Consider the following 21379-nt stretch of genomic DNA (forward strand, 5'->3'; position numbering starts at 1 on the left):
ATCTGTCACTCATTGTGTTGAAGGATTGATCCTTTCAAGAATCTGTATAAATCACACTTTTTAAGACCTGCTCTTTTGGCAGAAAATACTGAAGTGCTAATTTGTATACTGCTTAGAGATCTGTTGTGCATGAAATCGCACTGTGTCTTCACTGTCTCAAATGCAACCAGCCTTGTTGCTAGGTAGGTGCTTACAGCAACAAAAAGCAAAGTAGTAGAAAGGACTAACAGTAGAAAGGTCTTTTTGCACACTATTGGGGATAAGGAAGAAGTTTGATTCAGATTTCATTTGAAACAAAATCTATAAAATTTGCACTGTCCAAAACATTATGTGAACCCAAAGACGACTTTCCTTCAGCATTCACACTTATCCACATTTTGCCATGCCAACCAGTGTTCCTAAAAATGCAAATATTAGGTTGAAGTATGCATACAAATGAATATAAATAACACCAAAATTAGGGGAAACTGCTTGCAAAAATGTATATGTTGCTGCATATAAAAATGCTGGTGATTATTTTTTTTAAAGAAAATTGCAAATTGCTGCAAAATGTGATGGCATCTTAAGATTATAAAAACAAGAAGCTGAGAGAATCAGAAACATCCTTCTGGGCATTACTACTCTGCAACTGAGTCCTTCAGCCTCTGCATTTTAAATAAAGGATACAGCACAGGTGTAAATATAGGGCATCATGCATGATAAGAGTTAAAAACATGGCAGCAAAGACAGCCCAGGCAGAACGGCAGGGCAATGGGCAATGGCAACAGCCCCTTAAAACTCATTTTATTCAGACTTCCGGTCCGTCGCGCCGGCAAGAAGACGCAGGGGCCGTGAGCTGCGCGGTCCCTGGCATCACACGGGGGGGGATTCTGCGGGGCGTGCGGATTCCCCGCAAGAACCTCGGGAAGAGCGTCCCGAGGGCTTAGTGCCCAGCGGGCTCCGTTTTTGGCGATTCCTCTGCTGCCCGGAGACCCAGTAGAGTCTCCGAGAGCCAGCGGAGTAGTGAGTCACGGGAGCCATTTTGGGCGACATCGTCACCTCTGAAGAAGCGAAGCCCCGAGTCTTCTGCCTGTTGGCGGCGGATTCTTTCAAGAAAAACCAAGACTGTAACAAAGTAAGTGAAATCTCTATTGGAACTCTAAAATTAAATTCGGAATTTTTTGGGGGAAAAAACAGGAAGAGATGCAAAAAAACGGAAGTCGATCTCTTCCTAATGGACAATCAGGAGGCGCAAATGATATTCCAAAGTCGAAAGGGACTGTTTGAGTGTGGAACCCGAGAGAAAGAAAGACTTTGCCAACCCTTTTCAGCCCCCGGAGCCGGCACCCCTTGAGGCTCAGCAAGAATTCAAAGGTGAAAAGGGCTTTGACAGCTGCCAAAAAGCTGTCAAAGCTGTCAAAAGACTAGAAGGATTTGTAAAACTGCTGTTAATTGATATAATTTGCTTTAAGAAAAAGTCAAGTTAAGACAATTTGAAATATGATTTGATATATGGGAAAGTTAAAGACAATGAGAAGAAACAGCCAAGATGGAGGCGAGCGTTAGGCAGGAAGGAAATTTCCAGTGCCTTTTGTCTCCTAATCTCATGTCTGCTTGTGGTTAAGAGAAAGAATGAAAACAATAAAATATTCACCAGCCTTTCAGGAGGCGGTGCTGAATTATCTGCAAGTATTGGAAGACATCAATAAGAGACTGCAATATTCCAGTTCACTATGTCTAGAGACTGGGATTCAAGACCAGGACTTAGAGGATAATTCCGAATGTGAGATTAAGACTAAGGAAAAAGACACAGAAGACAATGCCAAAAGTGATTTGGATTATAAAAAACATGTTCTGGATGAGGTGCAACAAGGATTTGAAAAGAAAGAAGATATGATTAATGAGCAACAAAGTGGAAGGAAGATTCAAGACAAGGAGGAGCCTGGAGGGACAGAAATTCGGAGACGTGTGTTTGGGTGGTGGGAAATGCAGAAGGAGGGGGGGACAGAGGCCTGGATTTGGAAATGGGAAAGATGTGGTGTGGGGTAAAATTTTTAGTTAAGAGACATTTAGTGTTGAATAACGGTTTCTGAAATCTTGGCCTGTTAAAGGAAATGTTGGTCCAATTGGGGGAATGGCACTGGGGGAGGGGAAGGAGAGTGTTTTAAAGTATAAAGTTAAGATTCTGATTAGAGAAATGATTATATTTAAAAATTGAGTTTTCTGGAGGGAGAAAGAAGAATGATTGAGGAAAGAAATTTTAGATTTGTATTTAAATATTTTGTGTTCAGATTGGTGTCTGGGCAGAGAGCCACCTTTATTCCTCTCAGTGCTCGGTAACACCTGGTGGCAGGGGGTGTTCTGAGGGGGGAGGAAGGGGTGGAAGGAAACCCAGACGCAAAAATGGATATCCTTCGGAATGCTGCACCTTGCGGGTTCATCCGGTGGCAGGGGAGGACTTGTGGAGGGACAGCATGAAGAAGGAGGAGGATTAAGTGATTATTATAAGGATAAGATTTTGAATTAGAATAGAAAAACCGCCATAATTCTATAGAATAATTAAGAAAACCAGGAAGAAGAGAATCGAGGAAGTCACAAATACAATGTTAAGAAAATAAGAACTGGAATTATTTAATTTTTTTGTTTTGTTTTATTGTTTGTTTGTAGGTTGTGCTGAAGGAGCAGCTGGGGGAAAACCAAGCCTCAGTGCTCCTCCATCCCTGTCCTTTCAGTGGCAGGGGAGGGAAGAGGGGGGAGGAGGGGGGGAGGTCAAACCCAGCTTTAAAATGGACCCCTTTGACTCTCTACGCCCACGGGTACCACTGGTGGCAGAAGTGGACCTGCGTGGGGGGGGGGGGGAGAATGGAGGGACAGAGTTTTTATATTGGATGTTTGTCTGTTTTGTTTGTATTAAAATCAATAAAAGTTATTTTTAAAAAAACAACACATTTTATTCCTCCTGTGTGCATGGTCTGCACCTTGATTTTTCATGCCTCTTTATTTAATGATCCCAGCTTCCGCCTTTATTTTGCATCTTTGCTACATTAAGTACACAAGCTTAATTGCGATACAAGGAAACGCAGAGATAAAGAATGGGCAGTTTGTTTTTGTCAGTTCCAGACAGTTAATGAAACAGGCTGCTGTGCACACTTTTCTCGGCAAACAGAACCTTTTGGAAAGGGATTTGCCTCTTCTGCATCACATCAGCACAGTCTTTCTTTCTGTGGCTTGGATCAAGTGTGTGAAACTGGGGGAAGCAGGTGCTTCGAAAGAGAGCGTTTGTTGCCATTATATGGCATGTATCTCTTCATGGCTACCTAGATCTAAGACTCTTGGCCTCTTCAAACCAGTGGTTTGTTGTGCCCATTTGGAATGGGTAGGGCAGAAGCCAGGGAGATGCAGGTGAAATATTGCTTTGTTTCCAATCAGTGCATGCGCTGTAGCTTCTTGCCGAAATCCTGCACCTTTTCATACCAGATATATTTTAGGTTTGGTGATGGCGGTGGTTTTTGTTTCTGTCTTGTTTTCCATGCACCATAACGCTGCAGGAGAGCCCCTCTAGATGGCAGTGATGCGATAACACTGTAAAATATTATTATTATTATTATTATTATTATTATTATTATTATTATCATTTACTATTACTATTACTATTAAAGTTTGTATACTGCCCGATACCCAAAGGTCTCAGGGCACTTACAAAATAAACCACAGTATAAAAACACAAAATAACAACAACAACAATAATTTATTATTTATACCCCGCCCATCTGGCTGGGTCTCCCCCGCCACTCTGGGCGACTTCCAACACACATCAAAATACATTAAAATATCAGACTAAAAACTTCCCTAAACAGGGCTGCCTTTAGGTATTTTCTAAATGTCAGGTAGTTGTTTATCTCTCTGACCTCTGATGGGAGGGCGTTCCACAGACATAGCTGTCAACTTTTCCCTTTTTTTAAAGGGAAATTCCCTTATTCCAAATAGGATTCCTTGCGAGAAAAGGGAAAACTTGACAGCTATGTCCACAGGGCGGGTGCCACTACCGAGAAGGCCCTCTGCCTGGTTCCCTGTAGCTTTGCTTCTCGCAGTGAGGGAACCGCCAGAAGGCCCTCGGTGCTGGACCTCGGTGTCTGGGCTGAACGATGGGGGTGGAGATGCTCCTTCAGGTATTATTATTATTATTAATAATAATAATAATAATAACCAATAACTCCCCCCAACACTTTTTAAAGGGGCATTGAATGTCAATCAGCCCAAGGCCTGGTCAAAGAGGAATGTTTTTGCCTGGCTTATCCCTTCTGGGAGCTTTAATTCCTTCATGGCACTGTATAGGTTAAAGATCCCAAAACATGTCTTTTGGAAGTTCATGTGTGGGGCTATACTCAAGGATGAGTGCTGTGGAGGGCCTGTGGTAGCAAAGACATAAACCATTGCATAGAATTTAGCAGCAGACTCCTAGATATCTTAACTGCAAAGTGAGCCCCGTTGAATTCGTGGTTGGGCTCCCCTGCAGCATAAATCACCTTGGGCACCATGTCAAATAAAAGAGACAAAGGACGAAATTAGTGAATTTGCAAATTAAAACTTGACAAATTTCTTTGGATAGAAAACAAATTAAAAGCTGACAAATTTCTTTGGGCAGAGAACATTCATCAAAGTGTTTGGCCTAAGAACTATTAACTAAAATATCCCTAGAATCCATTTCGCTGGAAGGTGACCAATGTAGAACCAATGAAAAAAAAAAAGGCTAACGTCCGGAAAAGAACATTTCTGTCAGCTTCTGCTCCAAGTCAGTTGTTTTAAAAAGAAGACGCATGAATAAAGTTTCGATGGTTGAATACTTAAGAGAAGCAAGCATAACTCAAGAAGTATAAGGCAGCATTATATCTACGCGAGCGTTTTTCAGACTTAGGTCTCCAAGTTGTTGTTTTTGACTACATTTCCCACAATCCCTGATCACTGGTCTTGCTAGCTAGGGATGATGGGAGATGTAGTCCAAAAACAGCCGGAGACCCAAGTTTAGGAAATATTGGTCTACTGTACACTGACCCCTGGATTTCCGGAAGCCGTGTCTCCCAGCCCTATGTCAGGAGATGCCAGGAAATGAACCTGGGAGCTTCCACATCTAAAGATGTGCTACCATTGAGCCACGGTCCTTCACCTTATCCATCATAACTTTTAGAAAAATAATTTTGTAGAAAACAAATTGCAATCTTTGGTGGGTATCTGTAGGTGTAGAGCGATTCAGCAGACCTTGCCCTTGCTCCCCAGTTTTCTTGGTTCAGCCAGGACAGCTCTAACACTAAGATTAGGAGACATCAGGGGCTGCGTACAAGAATCCTGGGAACAGTAGTCTACCCCTCACAGAGCTACAGTTCCCAGCAGCCTTAGCAAACAACAGTGGCCAAAAGCAATTCTAAGGCAGAGCTTAGTTTTGGCAACACCTCTGTCGAGTTAAGGCAAAACAGGACATTGTGGTGGTGGTGTTTTCTGCTAGTAAAAGGTGACTGCATTCTGTGCCTTTCGTGGGTGTGCCTGCCCTGTGGGTGACCTGGCTCCTTGACAGCTCCTTGACAGCTTTGTAGGCATGGGGCAAGTGGAAGTGTGAACGAAGTGTGTGATCGGTGCCACCCACAAATCCTCTTCAAGTTGAAAGGGTCCGTGGAGAAAAGGTGTGCAGGCCCTCCTGCTTTCTCCCCAAACCAAGCCCTTTCCAGCTTTGCTTGACAATCTGCAGTGAAGGATCCTCATTCATCCTTAGTCTCCTCTAATGCGCGAGCAACTGGAAGATTGGGGAGGGGGGGAATGCTCTTCCCTTTTGTCGTTTGGGAAATCAAATGCTAGCGCCAAGCCTTTTCACAGCAACTTCACATTTGAATAAGTGCACATTTGCTGTTACCGAGGAAATTAAATGGCAGCGTGCGTGTTGTTCCCGATAGATCCCCGTTACATTATGCAGCAGGCAATTGACATTGCTGCGTGCCAGGCTGGTATGAATGCCAGGTCTGCTCCTCCTCTTCCTCCTTGGGCAATCCCTCGTAGCCAAGTAAGATTGTCTTCCATAAACACGGTTTTAACAGTGAGTCCGTAAGGGACCGTGGAGGCCAATTCTGGATCATATGTCCTTCCACAGTGGGGACATAGGTTTCTGGGTAGGAGTTGATCACGGTGAGTGTTTGCCAAGTGTGCCTTCCTCTTAGCATGTTTCTCCCTTGCGTTCTGAGTTCGAGTGTCTTCAAAGCCCATGACACCTTTGGTAAAGGCTGTTCTCCGATTGGAGTGCTTGCAGGCCAGTGTTTCCCAGTTGCCAGTGTTTATACTACTTTTCTTTTAAGATTTGCCTTGGGAGAGTCTTTGAACCTCTTTTGTTGACCACCAGCATTACACTTTCCATTTTTAAGTTTGGCTAGGTAATCGACCTTGCTAGAGACTTCCCTGACTATGGAAATCCCTGTGTTACAACAGACGTACCCTGGGGAGTGGGGGGGGCAGGGGAATGAGTTGGGTTCCTCTTTTGTGGCATACCAGTTCCGCAAGTGTCGCTCTCCATAAAGCACCGCTGAAATCAAAGGAGGTGTGTGCACATGCTATGGATTAGTTCTTCGCCTTAACTGGTCCTACCCATTGTTGTGCGCGCACAAAGAGGAGTGCGAAACCTGGCTGCTTTCTGTGTTGCTAGCATTTTTGCAGGCTGAAAAGGCTCCGTTAAGACTCTCTTGAACTTCAAAGCACTCATGTAACGGAGCGGTCACACATCTAAGGCTTCAAAGGAGAATCGGCTTGGATTCCATAATCAACACGCCACTGGCCATTGCCTTCAAAGCAGAGCTGAGTACACTCGGAGAGGCTTTGCGTTTGATGGACAACTTTTTCTGCTAAGTATCTTTATCCCTCTCCTTCCCTACGGGCAGCGCAGGAAAGATACTTTGTCATGCCTTTTGAGAATCTTCTGTTCTGGCTCATTTCTGCTTCAGGCTGCAAAGATCTTAGCACTATTAGGTGGTTGCTTTTATATTATCCATGCTCATCACAAAATATACAAAAGCTTTCTGGCAAAGTGGCGTCCCATTTCTTTATTTATCGTCCGCGGCTGCTGACGAAATGCACTTGCAAACATAAGGATGCTCTGCAGGCGAGATTTTGAATTCCGTGGTTATCAGGCCGCAATGTTCAGGACACCGCCACAGCCCTCTTCTGTTTTCTGCAAAATCGTGCTTACTCTTGCATTGTTGTTGCCTTTCCGTGCTGGAAACCAAGGATGCTGGTATTCACGATGCCCCTACACTAGCATAATCTCACATCTAGGCAGCGACCAGAGTCATAGAATCATAGAATCATAGAGTTGGAAGAGACCACAAGGGCCATCCAGTTCAACCCCCTGCCAAGCAGGAAACACCATCAAAGCATTCTTGACATATGGCTGTCAAGCCTCTGCTTAAAGACCTCCAAAGAAGGAGACTCCACCACACTCCTTGGTAGCAAATTCCACTGCCGAACAGCTCTTACTGTCAGGAAGTTCTTCCTAATGTTTAGGTGGAATCTTCTTTCTTGTAGTTTGAATCCATTGCTCCGTGTCCGCTTCTCTGGAGCAGCAGAAAACAATCTTTCTCCCTCCTCCATATGATATCCTTTCATATATTTGAACATGGCTATCATATCACCCCTTAACCTTCTCTTCTCCAGGCTAAACATACCCAGCTCCCTAAGCCGTTCCTCATAAGGCATCGTTTCCAGGCCTTTGACCATTTTGGTTGCCCTCTTCTGGACACGTTCCAGCTTGTCAGTATCCTTCTTGAACTGTGGTGCCCAGAACAGGACACAGTACTCCAGGTGAGGTCTGACCAGAGCAGAATACAGTGGTACTATTACTTCCCTAGATCTAGTCAACATGTGATACGTATGGGCAGCTGCCGAGGCTGCAGCGCTAGTTATTGGAAAATATCCCTGGCACTATGCAGCCCTTTTAGATTCGCCACAATTACCCAGAGCACCCAACATAATGCTAATTCAGGGCCATGGTGGTCCATTTAAAACTGTGGCTGCTTGGTGCTGATCAGGGGAGTAGTGCCACTGAATCTGGGAGCTGGATGGACAAGGCAGAAGTACTTTAGATGGGTGGTTTGTCCAACTGGTCAAATGGCTGGTTACACCAACTCGGAGGGCCATGAGGCAGGAGGGGGCTGGTCTTCTTTTGACACCCTCTCATTCTTAGGGAGTTTTATCTAAGAGTAGTGTGGCCAGGTCTCCTACTTTACAGGGGATGGGTCTCTGTTTGAAGGTGTCCTCCATTTGAAGAACTGTCTGGCCCAAGTCTCATTGGAGATGGAAGAGCAAGGGCTTGAAGTTCCCTGTTGCATTTACAGCAGACTGAGCTTTTGAATTATGGTGCTGGAGGAGACTCTTGAGAGTCCCATGGACTGCAAGAAGATCAAACCTATCCATTCTTAAGGAAATCAGCCCTGAGTGCTCATTGGAAGGACAGATCGTGAAGCTGAGGCTCCAATACTTTGGCCACCTCATGAGAAGAGAAGAATCCTTGGAAAAGACCCTGATGTTGGGAAAGATTGAGGGCACTAGGAGAAGGGGACGACAGAGGACGAGATGGTTGGACAGTGTTCTCGAAGCTACAAACATGAGTTTTACCAAACTGCGGGAGGCAGTGCAAGACAGGAGTGCCTGGCGTGCTATGGTCCATGGGCATAGCTGCCAAGTTATCCCTTTTTTAAAGGGATTTTTCCCTTATGCTGAATAGGCTTCCTCGCGAGAAAAGGGAAAACTTGGCAGCTATGTCCATGGGGTCACGAAGAGTCGGACACGACTAAACAACAACAAGAGCAGGCTACTCACTCACAGTCTAAACCTCTGTGGTGAGATATATTGAAGCGCTAGATATATTGAAGCCATCATTTCTCAATTTAAATCTCTCTATATAAATGAGTGGGTGGCGCTGTGGTCTAAACCACTGAGCCTAGGGTTTGCCGATCAGAAGGTTGGCGGTTTGAATCCCTGCGATGGGGTGAGCTCCCGTTGCTTGGTCCCAGCTCCTGCCCACCTAGCAGTTCGAAAGCACGTCAAAGTGCAAGTAGATAAATAGGTACTGCTCCGGCAGGAAGGTAAATGGCATTTCCTTGCACTGCTCTGGTTTTGCCAGAAGCGGCTTAGTCATGCTGGCTGCGTGACCCAGAAAAACTGTCTGCAGACAAACGCCGGCTCCCTCGGCCAGTAAAGCGAGATGAGCGTCACAACCCCAGATTCGTCCACGACTGGACCTAACGGTCAGGGGTACAATGAGCAGGTACAAACCAGTATGAGGCTGACACCTAGCTTTCTCTCTCTTTTCCTTTCTCATTTTTGTATATAATTTTTGCGTGGACAGGTGGAGACATCCCGACCCTGGGCGACACCCACGTGGAATAATGACTCAAGACAACATGTTATGGGATTAAAATTTGGCCACAACTTTATTAAAACTTCAGATGTAGGGAGACCTTGGCTTAGTCATTGAGCGTTTATCCCTTCCAGTCCCCGGCCGGGGATCTGGGAAACATCAGGGTTATCCAGAATATGTGGGGATTACATCCATCAGAACTTGTTTACATTGTTGAATTTATCTTAATGCTGCCAGGGTACAAGAAGGCAGGTTGGAGATGCTATTACATGAAACAAAAGAGTAATACATAACAGTCACTTGGGCTGGTATGGCAGTGATTCAGAGAAAGAAAAGTGTTACATCTTATCTGAAATTTCACACACATGCTGTGAGTTCTCGAAAAGGGAGTTTGATGAAATGAAATCTTTTAAAAAGGAACTTGCAGCAGAGGGAGCCATAGGACAAAACCAGCCTCTGTAGATTCCGTAACACATTTATCTCTATTAATTTCTGCATGAGCTATTGAACTGCCTAGCCAAAAGCTATGTTAAACATCAGCGACTGGGTGAATATTGGGATTTACTGGGAAATCTTACCGTGTACTTTTGGGCTGATGAGTATAAATGCCATTTCTTTTATTTTTAATACTGATCAGTCTTGTGATTTACCAAGGCAATATCTAGAATTCTGAAGGGAAACATTCAGTTTTCTAATTAGACCCCCCCCCCAAACCCTAGAAATTAATATATTTTAGGGTTTTGATTATTTGGGATGTGAAGGGAGAAATGCAAGCTGCAGAGGAATTCCTAAGCTAGCCAAAGGCAAAATAAACTGGCCAAGCTAAGACCATTAAGAAACAAGACAGGGCCATTGAGGACCATTGGCAATGCAAGAAAACTGGAGCCCCAGCCCCCCCCCCCCGCCCCGGGTGTGAACAAAGGCTGGGAATTTGGAAGCTTGCCAGGGTAACTGGGCATGACGTCACAGGAAGAATGTTTTTGGCAAGGTGTGCTGGGAACAAGAAGGGAGAACAAAGACAGAGATCCATTTTGGGCAGGCTGGCTGAAGGCAAGTTGGGAGAGGTGCCTTTGACAGCAGGTGCTGTGCTGCTGTGGGGAACAAACCCCTCTTGAGATGACCATGCTGTAAGATCTGGACCCTCTCCATGCAGACTGGAAGTGTAAATAGGTGAATCCTATCATATTTCTTAAAGCTACAACAGTCTCCGCCACGTCCTCCGTTCTCCAAAGGAGCACAGACCCTGGGGGAGCGTCTGGACCCCCCTGGAATCTTGCTACCACTTGGCAGGTGCTGACCAACTTTTGTTAAAAAACAAAACAAAAAAGCACACTGTTCCTGTTAAAGGACCGCAGGGGTTGCAAATGTGGTTCCTCTGGGACCTCCTATGGCTGGCTAGATCCAGCTGCTGAGTGTGGTCTAGCACCCAAAAAATGAAGGGGAGCAAGGCAGGCATCAGCAGTGGGCCATGACAGCTGTCCAGGGTGTCAGATGTTGGCACCAAGCCTATGTGGGTTTATACTGGAGTAAACACACGGAGGATAGGACTAAACTTGGAAATTAGCTATGAAACTGAACATTTCTAGAGCAGGGTTTTTCTAGACTAGTGGTTTTCCAGATGCTGTTGGTGTCCGCTTGCATTTCTTAGTGCAGAAAGTATTGATCTGATTGATATGTAGAGATCTCTCCTATTCGACTTAATTCAAGAGGGTTCTGGAAGCTTCTCGGTGTGAAAGAAACAAGCAGAAGCTTCATGGTATTTGGGTTATTCCTTCGGAGAAGCTGAGTACAGCTGGCTTAAGCTGATTCTGTTATCTCTTTCTGTCAAGGCCATGTTGACTATAAAAGTAGGGCCAGAAGGAGCCTGGTTTTCACTTTCTCTTTCTATCTCTCCCCCTTCTGGTGTGGTGTTCTGTACATAGTATGCTACAGTGTTAAGATTTAGACTTATTATAAGTTATTGTAAGTCTAAGTTAAGTCTGCCGCAACTGGATTTCTTATGGACAGTGCCAATCCAGAATGTATTGGATTTGGAACCATTGTGCTCATTTGCCTTCAGTAGCAGTAAAGCTCTGCTGGATGAAATACAATTGCCTCTGGTCTATATTTTGGGAATCCTGCAACGTGTTTACGTTTTTACTCTGCTAACTATACGTCGGAGTTCTGCTCTGGATAATATTGAGTAGAATTTCAATGAGAGTTGGACCAACTCCCATCAGTCCCCCTAAGCCAGTGATGGCCAATCATGGCCCTCCAGCTGTTTGGGACTACAATTCCCACCATCCCTGACCACCGGTCCTGTTAGCTAGGGATGATGGGAGTTGTAGTCCAAAAACAGCTGGAGGGCCAAGTTTGGCCATCACTGCCCTAAGCCAACATTGCCAAGGGTCAGGGATTGTGGACGTTGGAGGCCTATGGCTTCTCCATCTGTGTCCTAGAGGAAGATGAGTACACAACTGAATACCAATCGGTTGGGAGCAGGAAAGGGCCCCGAATCTTCACGCCCTGATTCTGAACTTCTGGCTGGAAACAGGATGTGAAGAGCCTTTGGTCTAAATCAGCAGGACTCTATTGAGTAATTAAGAAATGGAAAGAATTAAAGTAAACACCGCACATACACCCCTAAACAGTTGGGCTAGCTGTTTTCATTGATGTTTGCCTGACACTGATCGTATCTGCTCCAGTTATCTCCCCCTTGGACTACTGCAACACACTCTAGGTGGGGCTACCTTTGAAGGTGACCCAGAAACTACAACTAATCCAGAATGCGACAGCTAGACTGGTGACTGGGAGCAGCCGCTGAGACCACATAACGCCGGTCTTGAAAGACCTACATTGGCTCCCAGTATGTTTCCAGGCACAAATCAAAGTGTTGGTGCTAACCTTGAAAGCCCTAAACTAGGCACCCCCACACTTCGGCCCTCCATATGTTTTGGGCTACAATTCCCATCTTCCCTGACCACTGGTTCTGTTAGCTAGGGATCATAGGAGTTGTAGGCCAAAACATCTGGAGGGCCGCAGTTTGGGGATGCCTGCCCTAAACAGCCTCGGCCCAGCATACCTGAAGGAGCGTCTCCACCCCCATCGTTCTGCCCGGACATTGAGGTCCAGTGCCGAGGGCCTTCTGGCGGTTCCCTCACTGTGAGAAGTGAGGTTACAAGGAACGAGGCAGAGGGCCTTCTCGGTGGTGGCGCCCTGTGGAACGCCCTCCCACCAGATGTCAAAGAAATAAACAACTATCTGACGTTTAGAAGACATCTGAAGGCAGCCCAGTTTAGGGAAGTTTTTAATGACTGATGTTTTAATGCAGGCATGTGCAACAGGTAGATTGTGATCTACCGGTAGATCACTGGATGTCTGTGGTAGATCACCAGTAGATCAGTGGCTCCCCCCAAAGAAGCTAGAAAACTTTGGCTGCCCTAAAAAAAGCTCAACATCTTTGCCCCGCACCCCTAAAATGACCTGAACCACAAAAAACAGGGCTTTCCTTCCAAATAAAAAAGCTCAACATCGCTTTCTTCCCTAAAGAAGCTCAACAACAAAACAGGGCTTTCCTTCTTAAAGAAAAGCTCAACAACTTTGACCTGAACCCCAAAAAGGAGGGTAGATCACTTCCAGTTTTTAATTCTGTGAGCAGATCGCTGTCTCTTGGAAGTTGGCCACCCCTGTTTTAATGTATTTTTAATCTTTGTTAGAAGCCACCTGAGTGGCTTGGGAAACCCAGTGAGATGGGCGGGGCATAAATAAATAAATAAATATTATTTCACGCAGCCTTTTATTCCAATGAAAACAGGGACTTCGTGCGAGCCTCTCGCTGGAGGCTGGCTCTTTTCAAAAGCAATGTGACGGAGATATAATATGGCAGAGCAATTCATTTTCATCTGCTCTTCCTCTCCACTTTTACCTCTCTGGCTCGTGATATATATTTATGCTGGCACAGCAACGGGGACCCTTGATCTGTACTGGTTTTCTGGACACAGCTGGGGTTCCCTTAGGCTGCGGCTGCATCCGACGGAATAAGGTCTCTTCTGTGCGAGGTGCACCGCACAACAAATGTGCTAATCTTTAAGGTGGCAAGGGCTCAGTTGTTAAGGCAGGGCCTAGAGAATGCCAGGGTCAATCAAATACAAAACAGAACCTTGCCCTGCATTTGCCTTGCCCGTTTTTTCCTGCAGCAAGGACATTTCTTAGGTCAAGGTGCGAATGGCTGAGGCTGGGCGTACAGATCGATATGTAGACTTCACAGCTCCAACTTGTGGAGGTGAAATTAATTCTGTGCAGTTACATGGCGACCATGTTGTGTGTCGACAACTCTGCACCTATAATTGAGGAATCCGTCCCTTCTGGCCCAGGCACAGTGCAACAGAAAGGAAATGCAACTTGATGTAATATCTAAAAACTGGCAAAATACATAAGGCTACTGTAACACAATGCCGGCTCACATTTCAGGACGCGGCTTGCAAATAGTATGCTTTCTGTCACTGACAGGACCTCAGGGATTTCTTATCTACGCTCCATATATATATTTAAAGGTGAGGGCCTCAACCCGCAGAGTGTAAATTTGAGGGTTTCACCACACATACATACATGCAGGAGCTAGAAATTATATCTTGCTACGTCTAATGAATAAAAAACGTATGTTCCTCTAAAATTGTTAAGTGCTGACTTGCTAACCTCAAAGTCCTGCAGGTTTGGTACACCCTGTAGAAATTATAATTTACTTTGCAGGCTGAGCCTTTCAACGCCTTCAAATCATTCCATGCTGCAGACTCCAAAATTATGGACGTTTATGTATTTTTCTTCTGATTTGAATCCTTCCAGTTCCTAGGCAATACTTAAAACCTTTACTTCCGTTACTGAGTAGACATAAACAGAGAAAACCAGCAAATGGGCTGAGAGTTGTATACTTCACACGATATTTAAATAAAGATTGTTTATTTACAGTACTCTAGCCCAGCCTGGAAAGGGGAGTCACACGCTACCTGCCAAAGTTACATTCGACCATATACATGTCTGTCTATCTGTCTGAAGTAGGGCAGAAGGCAACAGTCACAGTGCACTATTCCAGTGGACAAGAGTTTTGGACACATTTGGTGGGAATGTAAATATAAAGAGATACTTTGGGGCAATATCTAAATCAATAAAATAAATGAAGGAATCCACACTTCTGAATTAAAATTAGATCCTCTGGGTTTTTTCTTTTTCTTTTTTAGACTGGGCAAAATAATAATCCCAAAGATATTGAGAAATGATTTAGTGGCAACTCATTATATGAGTTGCTAAGCGCTGGAAAAAGGAAATTCGCATGCATGAATTTGTTTGACACAGGGTGCATATACATAAGATCATGTGTGAAAAAAGGTTACGGGAATGTGCACTAAATGCTCAAAGAAATGTATAAGTTCATAAAATACTGAAGAACAAATCTCAACATAATATCTGAGCAATATGAGAATTAATTTTATATGAATCAAAATATCAGATAAATTCTAGAAACTCTGTTTTATCTCACTCTGTTTTTTTGTGTTAACTAATGGAAATACATAAATTATTTGTGATACAATCTCCTTTTCTTTCCTACTTCTTTTGTTCAGGTATGTCTCCACTGCCATTTGGCTTTCGTGTTCATTTTTGGAATGGTAGTAAGTATTTGCTTTATAATGTTTGGGTGTTTCCCCCCCCCCGCCCCTTTCTTAAGGTTTGTAATATAACAACAGCAACAGCATCACTGGGCTGGGAGAGAATTCTGGGGAAAAGCTGTCCATCACCTTAATAGAGAAACTTAAACACCAAAGAGAAAACCATGCACAATGTCTGCCACAACAGCTGTTTATTTTGAGAAGAGTTTCTTTCCATCACTCAAGAACAAACCGTTGCTTTTCAATCCTGAAACCAGCAAGATTGATATAAAGAAAAAACAAAACCCCGCAAGCTAACATGGAGTCGTTGTCCCCCACCAACAATGGTCATGTTGCAGCATTCTAGTTTTTTAACTCCATCAGATGCAACCCACCCTTTGCCCCCTTACTAGGCAGCGACCCCCAACGTATCCAGTGGGGCTTAATCCCAAGGAAGCGTGCATAGGATCACCAGCTAGAGGTCTCTCTTCCCAACATGGAATGCACCCCATTAAGCGAGGACTGTGCTTTTGTTAACATATGAAGCTACTCAGATATACAGCAGTTGGAAGCAACACACTTGATTCTCAAGATGTTGAATTTTTAGCCTAACTTGCAGGGACTGAGCTGGGTTTTGTAATTCTCAGCCGTCACTTTCGCAACGCTGCGTTTATTCGACACCAGTGGTGAGGATCCTCTAGCCCAGGAATCAGCAAACCTTTTCAGCAGGGGGCCGGTCCACTGCCCCTCAGACCTAGTGGGGGGCCGGACTATATTTTTTTGGGGAAATGAACTAATTCCTATTGCCCCACAAATAACCCAGAGATGCATTTTAAATAAAAGGACACATTCTACTCATGTAAAAACACCAGGCAGCCCCCACAAATAACCCAGAGATGCATTTTAAATAAAAGGACACGTTCTATCCATGTAAAAACATGCTGATTCTCGGACCGTCCATAGGCCAGATTTAGAAGGCGATTGGCCCATGCTCTAGCCTGTGGACCATTTCTGGCCTGACCCCATTTGACCTGCAAGACCGCTTTGGCCAAGCCACATCCAGCTAACCCTCCCCCTTATGTCATAAATGGCATCAGGTATGAGTCATCTGATGCCACCAATGACACCTGGCAGGGGCTCCAAACTTGGCCCACGGGAGGTGGCAACCCTGCTCTACATTACCTGTTCTTTGGAACAGTGATGATCTCTCACAATGGCTTGCCCTTCAACTCCCAGTCGTGCAATAGGTCAATGTAATTGGTTGTTAGCCAGAAGACTGATGGGATGAGCCTACCCAGGAATGGTTGTGGGCAGGATCCCAGCATTGCAGGGGCTGGGGCTGGACGAGCCTTGGGCCCCTTCCGACTCTACCATTCTAAGGCTGGCATGTTGCGTTCAGCTGGGAAGGTTCACAAGTCGTTCAGACCCACCTTAGCACAAGAGCCTGCAAACATGTCCCCCTTCCCCACGGCGACACTGAAGACCTCCTGCTAACCTACCAACGATCTGAAACGGTTGATATTTATAAAGTATTTGTAGGCTGCCAGTCATTTACTGGGATTCCGAAGCAGTTTAACAATAATTATAGAACCAGTCCAAAAACCAAACAATTAAAAACAAACCCAGCAAATTTGGTTCAGTGGCAGCAGTATAGGTCTAAGCAGTTTTTTTAAAAAAACCAAGCTACATCAAAGAACGATTACTTCACTTGATTGTTCTGATTGTGCAAACTGGCTAGAGCGTTAGAGCGTGGTGCTGGCAACGCCAAGGTTGCAGGTTCGATCCTCATATGAGGCAGCTGCGTATTCCTGGACTACAGGCATAGACTAGATGATCCTTTCCAACTCTAGAATTTGATGGTTCTAAGGAGTCGTTGGCCATGATCTGAAGTTGTTCCTCTGATCATGTAAGGGGGGGGGGAGACATTTCTCCCTTCGACCCACAGTCCACTACACCAATTCCTCTACCAATCCCAAGGGTCACCCAGCCTCCAGGGGCTGCAGAGAAAGGAAAACCATGTTCTATGTGGACAAACTCTGTTGCATTCATGGAAAGAAAATGAAGACCCAAGCTATTTTGTTTTCATTTAAAGCACATTTTACAAACGGACAATCTGCTGGTGTCTTGTGTCTTCCACGTTGTCTCTTTTCTGCATCTCCCAGGCCCTGTGGAACAGCTTGTCTGGCCATACAACCCTTTCAGACAATCCTTTATTCCCTCCAAGAGATGTACAGAAGGGAATCACAGTATGCTTTTGTACGCAACGGTGTTCTACGCAACACCCTATTGCTTTGAAGCCAGGCGTGTGCGTTTGAATTGCATTGATAAGTTGCAGGCATGGCTCCGCTCACGCAACAAAAAGGGGTTTCAGTTATAATTTGGGGAGGGAAAGAATTGGAGTGGGTGACGGCCTGAGAACTTTGATACTCGGGAGTCTTTAAATCAACACGCCAGCTACAAAGCAATCGTAATTCGGCTGGTCGTTTTGACACACACTCACGCCCTTCGGTTTTGAGCAGCTCCTAAGATGGACATTATTTGCACAAGGGCACCAGGGGTGCAAAAACGACATCCTGCCCAAGTCACTGCTAAACCCCCCAACTGAATTTAATGCAGCTTTGGGAACGGTCCTAGCTTCCCCCTGGCAGCCCAGTGGGACTTTATGGAGCGGAAGGGGTACTGCCATATCTGCAGTCCTGGGGCAGCTGGGTTGGAGGCAGGCAGATTGCTATGCCAGCCTGGAGCTAGTCTGCAAGAGCTTAGCTGTGCCCCTGGGAAGACCTGCTGGTGCTGTTGATGGGGGTCCTGCTGTGGGCAGAAGGGTGGCGCTCACTAAACTGGCAGCAGCTGGTAAGAGGCGACGGTGGCTGCCTAAGCCAACCCGCTCCATTGCCTGGCAGCTATAAGCAACAAGGAACTCCCATTGCGAGTGAGTTAGCTTGCTGCAGGAGGAACAATCGCTGCTCCTCCTCTGCTGGTCCACTTGATTTCTATACAAGGGAAGGTAAATTGCTTCATACATAGCTAGCTTGAAAATGCAGTGGTCTGGCAGAGAGGAGGATGCATCGCTCTGTCTTCCACTTCCTAGAAGGATCCTTTCCTCCTTTAACACTAGCCTGCTAAGTGGGTGACATGCTGTATTTTCATGCTGGCTACAAAATAAACGACTATGCCTTTCTGGCCAGCATGGAGATGCATGATACCAGCCCCTTAGCAGTCTGATATCTTTGGAGTGGTGGTGGTGGCAGTAAGCTAATAAGGCTGAATCGCTGCCGCAGGCCTCCGTGCCTTGTTGTTATTGGAGCATAGTCACAGGAGGAAGGGCGAAAACAAAGCATGAAAATGCAAGCCATTTGCTCCTTCCAGGCCCATGCAGTTTTGCCTCAGCCAGATACACTTGCCCCAAGCCTCGGAGATCTAAGCTGGCCAAGGGACCCTGCTAGGGACCCGGCTGCTTTTTTTATTTGAGTTGAGTAACTTTATTCTAGCAGGACTCCCGCCTTGGGGCCTCCGACCAGCTACGGTCACCCAGATCTGTATTAAATACTCAAGTCTATGTACGCATAGCGGCTTAAAATGCAGTGCGGTCATTTGTCCCTGCTGTCACATTTGCATTTGATGTACGGACCAGAGAGGGGTTTGGGGCACCCATTTCCTGGTTTGAGTCCCCACACCTGCAGCCCCCTCAAACTCCTAGTCGAGGAAGCTGCCGGCATGTGCCATAGCTGCCAAGTCTCCCGTTTTCCCCGGGAAATCCCCGTTTTTCCAGCTGTTCCAGTGTTTTCCAAACTCGAGTCTCCAGCATAGCTGCAAAGTATCCCGTATTCCCCGGAAAACCCCATTTTTCCAGCTGTTCTCAGCCGAAAAAACAGATCTTTTTGTTTTTCCCCGGTTTATTCTGGCGCGGCGGCCATTTTGGAACTGGGCGGAGCATGCTCAGAAGCGACTTTTGATGCTGCTTTGCCCAGTTCCAAAATGGCTGCAGTGCGACTTCTGGCGCAGCGGCCATTTTGGAACTGGGCAAAGCAGCATCAAAAGTCACTTCTGAGCATGCTCCGCCCAGTTCCAAAATGGCGGCAGCGCTACTTCCGGTCTGCTATTTCCGCCCGATCCCTTATTTCTCTGACAGCAACTTGGCAGGTATGGCATGTGTGCAACAGCTGTCGGAAGTGGACGCACCTCAGCTTAACCTTGGCTTGTGTTTTCAAATCAGGGGGAAGCTGGTTTGAGGTCCCTGGCGCCAACTATGTGGGGCAAAGGTTTCTTCACCCCCCAAAAAATATCTGTGGGGAGGCGAAGGAGGTTGAGCATGGAGCTGAGAGTGGCACGTCTTCAGTGGCCAGCTCCACTTCTCTACAAGAGAGGAGGAGCCGCCAGTCACTGAAGCTGCACCCTGTTGGGCTCCACACTCAGCCTCCTCCCAACGATGTGATGTCGCATGCACGCATGATGTCACAAGCACACTGGGCCCCCTCAATCTTGGGCGCAAGTTGGCGCCTCTGCTTGAGGTGCTGTGTACACCGCCTCACTTTCTTCACAAAACAGTAGCCTGAGGTGCATGAAGTCTAAAATCTTTGAAGGCGTTCGCAGAGAAGTCATATTACCAAAATTGATTCTTTACCACAAAAACGCCTTCGGCTTTAAAACGTTTATTGGCGTGCCTGAAACGTTTGTTTGTCCAGGCAGTTAGCTGCCTTCCGTTGCTTGCTTTTCATTTTGTTTTATGGAGAACGGGCTCCGGTTAACTCGCTCAGCAGATCTGCCTCTGAATAGCTTCGAGTGTGGAGTTCTTCTCTATTCCTCTTGCAAACAGTTTGATGAGCTGGCAGTGGACCCTGCAAGATGGAAGAAAAGGGCGGAATAAATGCAGGTGTATTAACTGTGAACTAGGCCAGTCATCAGAAGGAGCAAACCCCTTTGCTATTCTAGGGGAACTGGTTCTTCACAACGGCACCCCAGAGAAAGTCATGGTTGCCTTGTCATATTGGTGGTGAAGAGCTTGTGTTCCCTAGATGAGAGGCAGGGAATAAATGAGCATTGCTGTTGTGGATTCCCCCCCCCCCCAGAGATATTTAATTATGTCACTTAAAATGTGGCATTATTATGGCTGCTCTTATGAGTACTATTAGTAGAATGTGGAATGTTGCATTATATTTCTTCCGCGGGAATTACAAACCACTTACAGATTTCCGCAGACATACGAAAGAATATAGTAAGAAAACAAATATAAAAGAATATAGTAAGAAAACAAAACATTTTGGCCACAGTCCAGCCAAATTTGGGGGCAGTTCACACAAACGTATGTCAGGACTCATTAACTGAACATCCCCTCAACTAGCCTTTATACTCCTCAAGACATAGGGCCAAACTACGTGTGATGCTAAACATGCAGCTGGGGGTTGCATGTACCGTTTTGAAACAGTAAAAGCAGCTGCTGGGTCCTCTGAATGAGGATAAAGACTGTGAGAAGCGAGCTTTAACTTCCTCCTCCTTCATTGTGGTGCCAATGCATAGCTGCCAAGTCTCCCGTATTCCCCGGGAAACCCCCGTTTTTCTAGCTGTTCCCAGCTGAAAAAACAGATTTTTTTGTTTTCCCCTGGTTTATTCTGGCATGGCGGCCATTTTGGAACTGGGCGGAGCATGCTCAGAAGCGACTTTTGATGCAGCTCTGCCCAGTTCCAAAATGGCTGCAGTGCGACTTCTGGCGTGGTGGCCATTTTGGAACTGGGCAAAGCAGCATCAAAAGTCGCTTCTGAGCATGCTCCGCCCAGTTCCAAAATGGCAGCAGCGCTACTTCCGGTCCGTCCCTTATTTCACCCACAGGAACTTGGCAGGTATGTGCCAATGAACTGCAACTCTGCCTTCCCCCCGACACCGGAAGTTGCTATTCAGCACAGAGGTACTGTAGGTCTGAAAATTCAAGCATTTTCAAGACTTCCCATTCAGGGTGTACGGCTTCGTGTGCACGCCAAATAACAGATTTCTATCTGCTGTGGAGCCATTTTTAATTTTGCAGCTCCCATCGATTAAGAAGCGAGTGAAACTGTTGCAGCTTTTAAAGCACAGGTCCCTTTTTCCCCCGGAAAGGGAGATGCTCACATGACTTTAATTGTTGAACAATCCAGTGTTTCTCCGTCGCAGTTCCAGGTGCTGCTGCGAGGAACGCAACAGCAAGCAGGGTGGTCTCTGCAGAAATGGCCAAAGCGATTCTTCTGCATTTTACTGGTATCGCAGTCACTGTCCTCTAAATGTTTCACTGTGAACTGAAACTTCTTGATCCGATAAACCTCCACAAAGCTGAAGTCAAACTGCAGAGAAGGGAGAAGAGGCAACCTGTGGCGTTTATTGACTTAAAACTCAGCAAACTGCTTCTGTTAGTTCTTGCTATTGC

General features: G+C 45.8%; 1 protein-coding gene across 2 annotated transcripts in view; it reads right to left on the bottom strand.

Annotated features, from left to right (window-relative positions):
* Positions 1 to 19040: 19040 nt before the first annotated feature.
* The window catches only part of CERK (ceramide kinase), a 44930-nt gene continuing 42591 nt past the window's right edge, over positions 19041 to 21379 (bottom strand). The window contains exons 11-12 of one of the 2 annotated variants that reach the window (XM_035127927.2): positions 21088 to 21296; positions 19041 to 19823 (exon numbers count right to left, since the gene is read on the bottom strand). In XM_035127927.2, the coding sequence (XP_034983818.1) occupies positions 19739 to 19823; positions 21088 to 21296 (294 nt within the window). In that variant the 3' untranslated portion in view covers positions 19041 to 19738. The remainder of the gene's footprint in view (positions 19824 to 21087; positions 21297 to 21379) is intronic. The other variant, XM_035127926.2, reaches the window with a different exon arrangement.

Source organism: Zootoca vivipara, chromosome 10, assembly GCF_963506605.1.
Source record: "Zootoca vivipara chromosome 10, rZooViv1.1, whole genome shotgun sequence".
Classification (NCBI taxonomy): domain Eukaryota; kingdom Metazoa; phylum Chordata; class Lepidosauria; order Squamata; family Lacertidae; genus Zootoca; species Zootoca vivipara.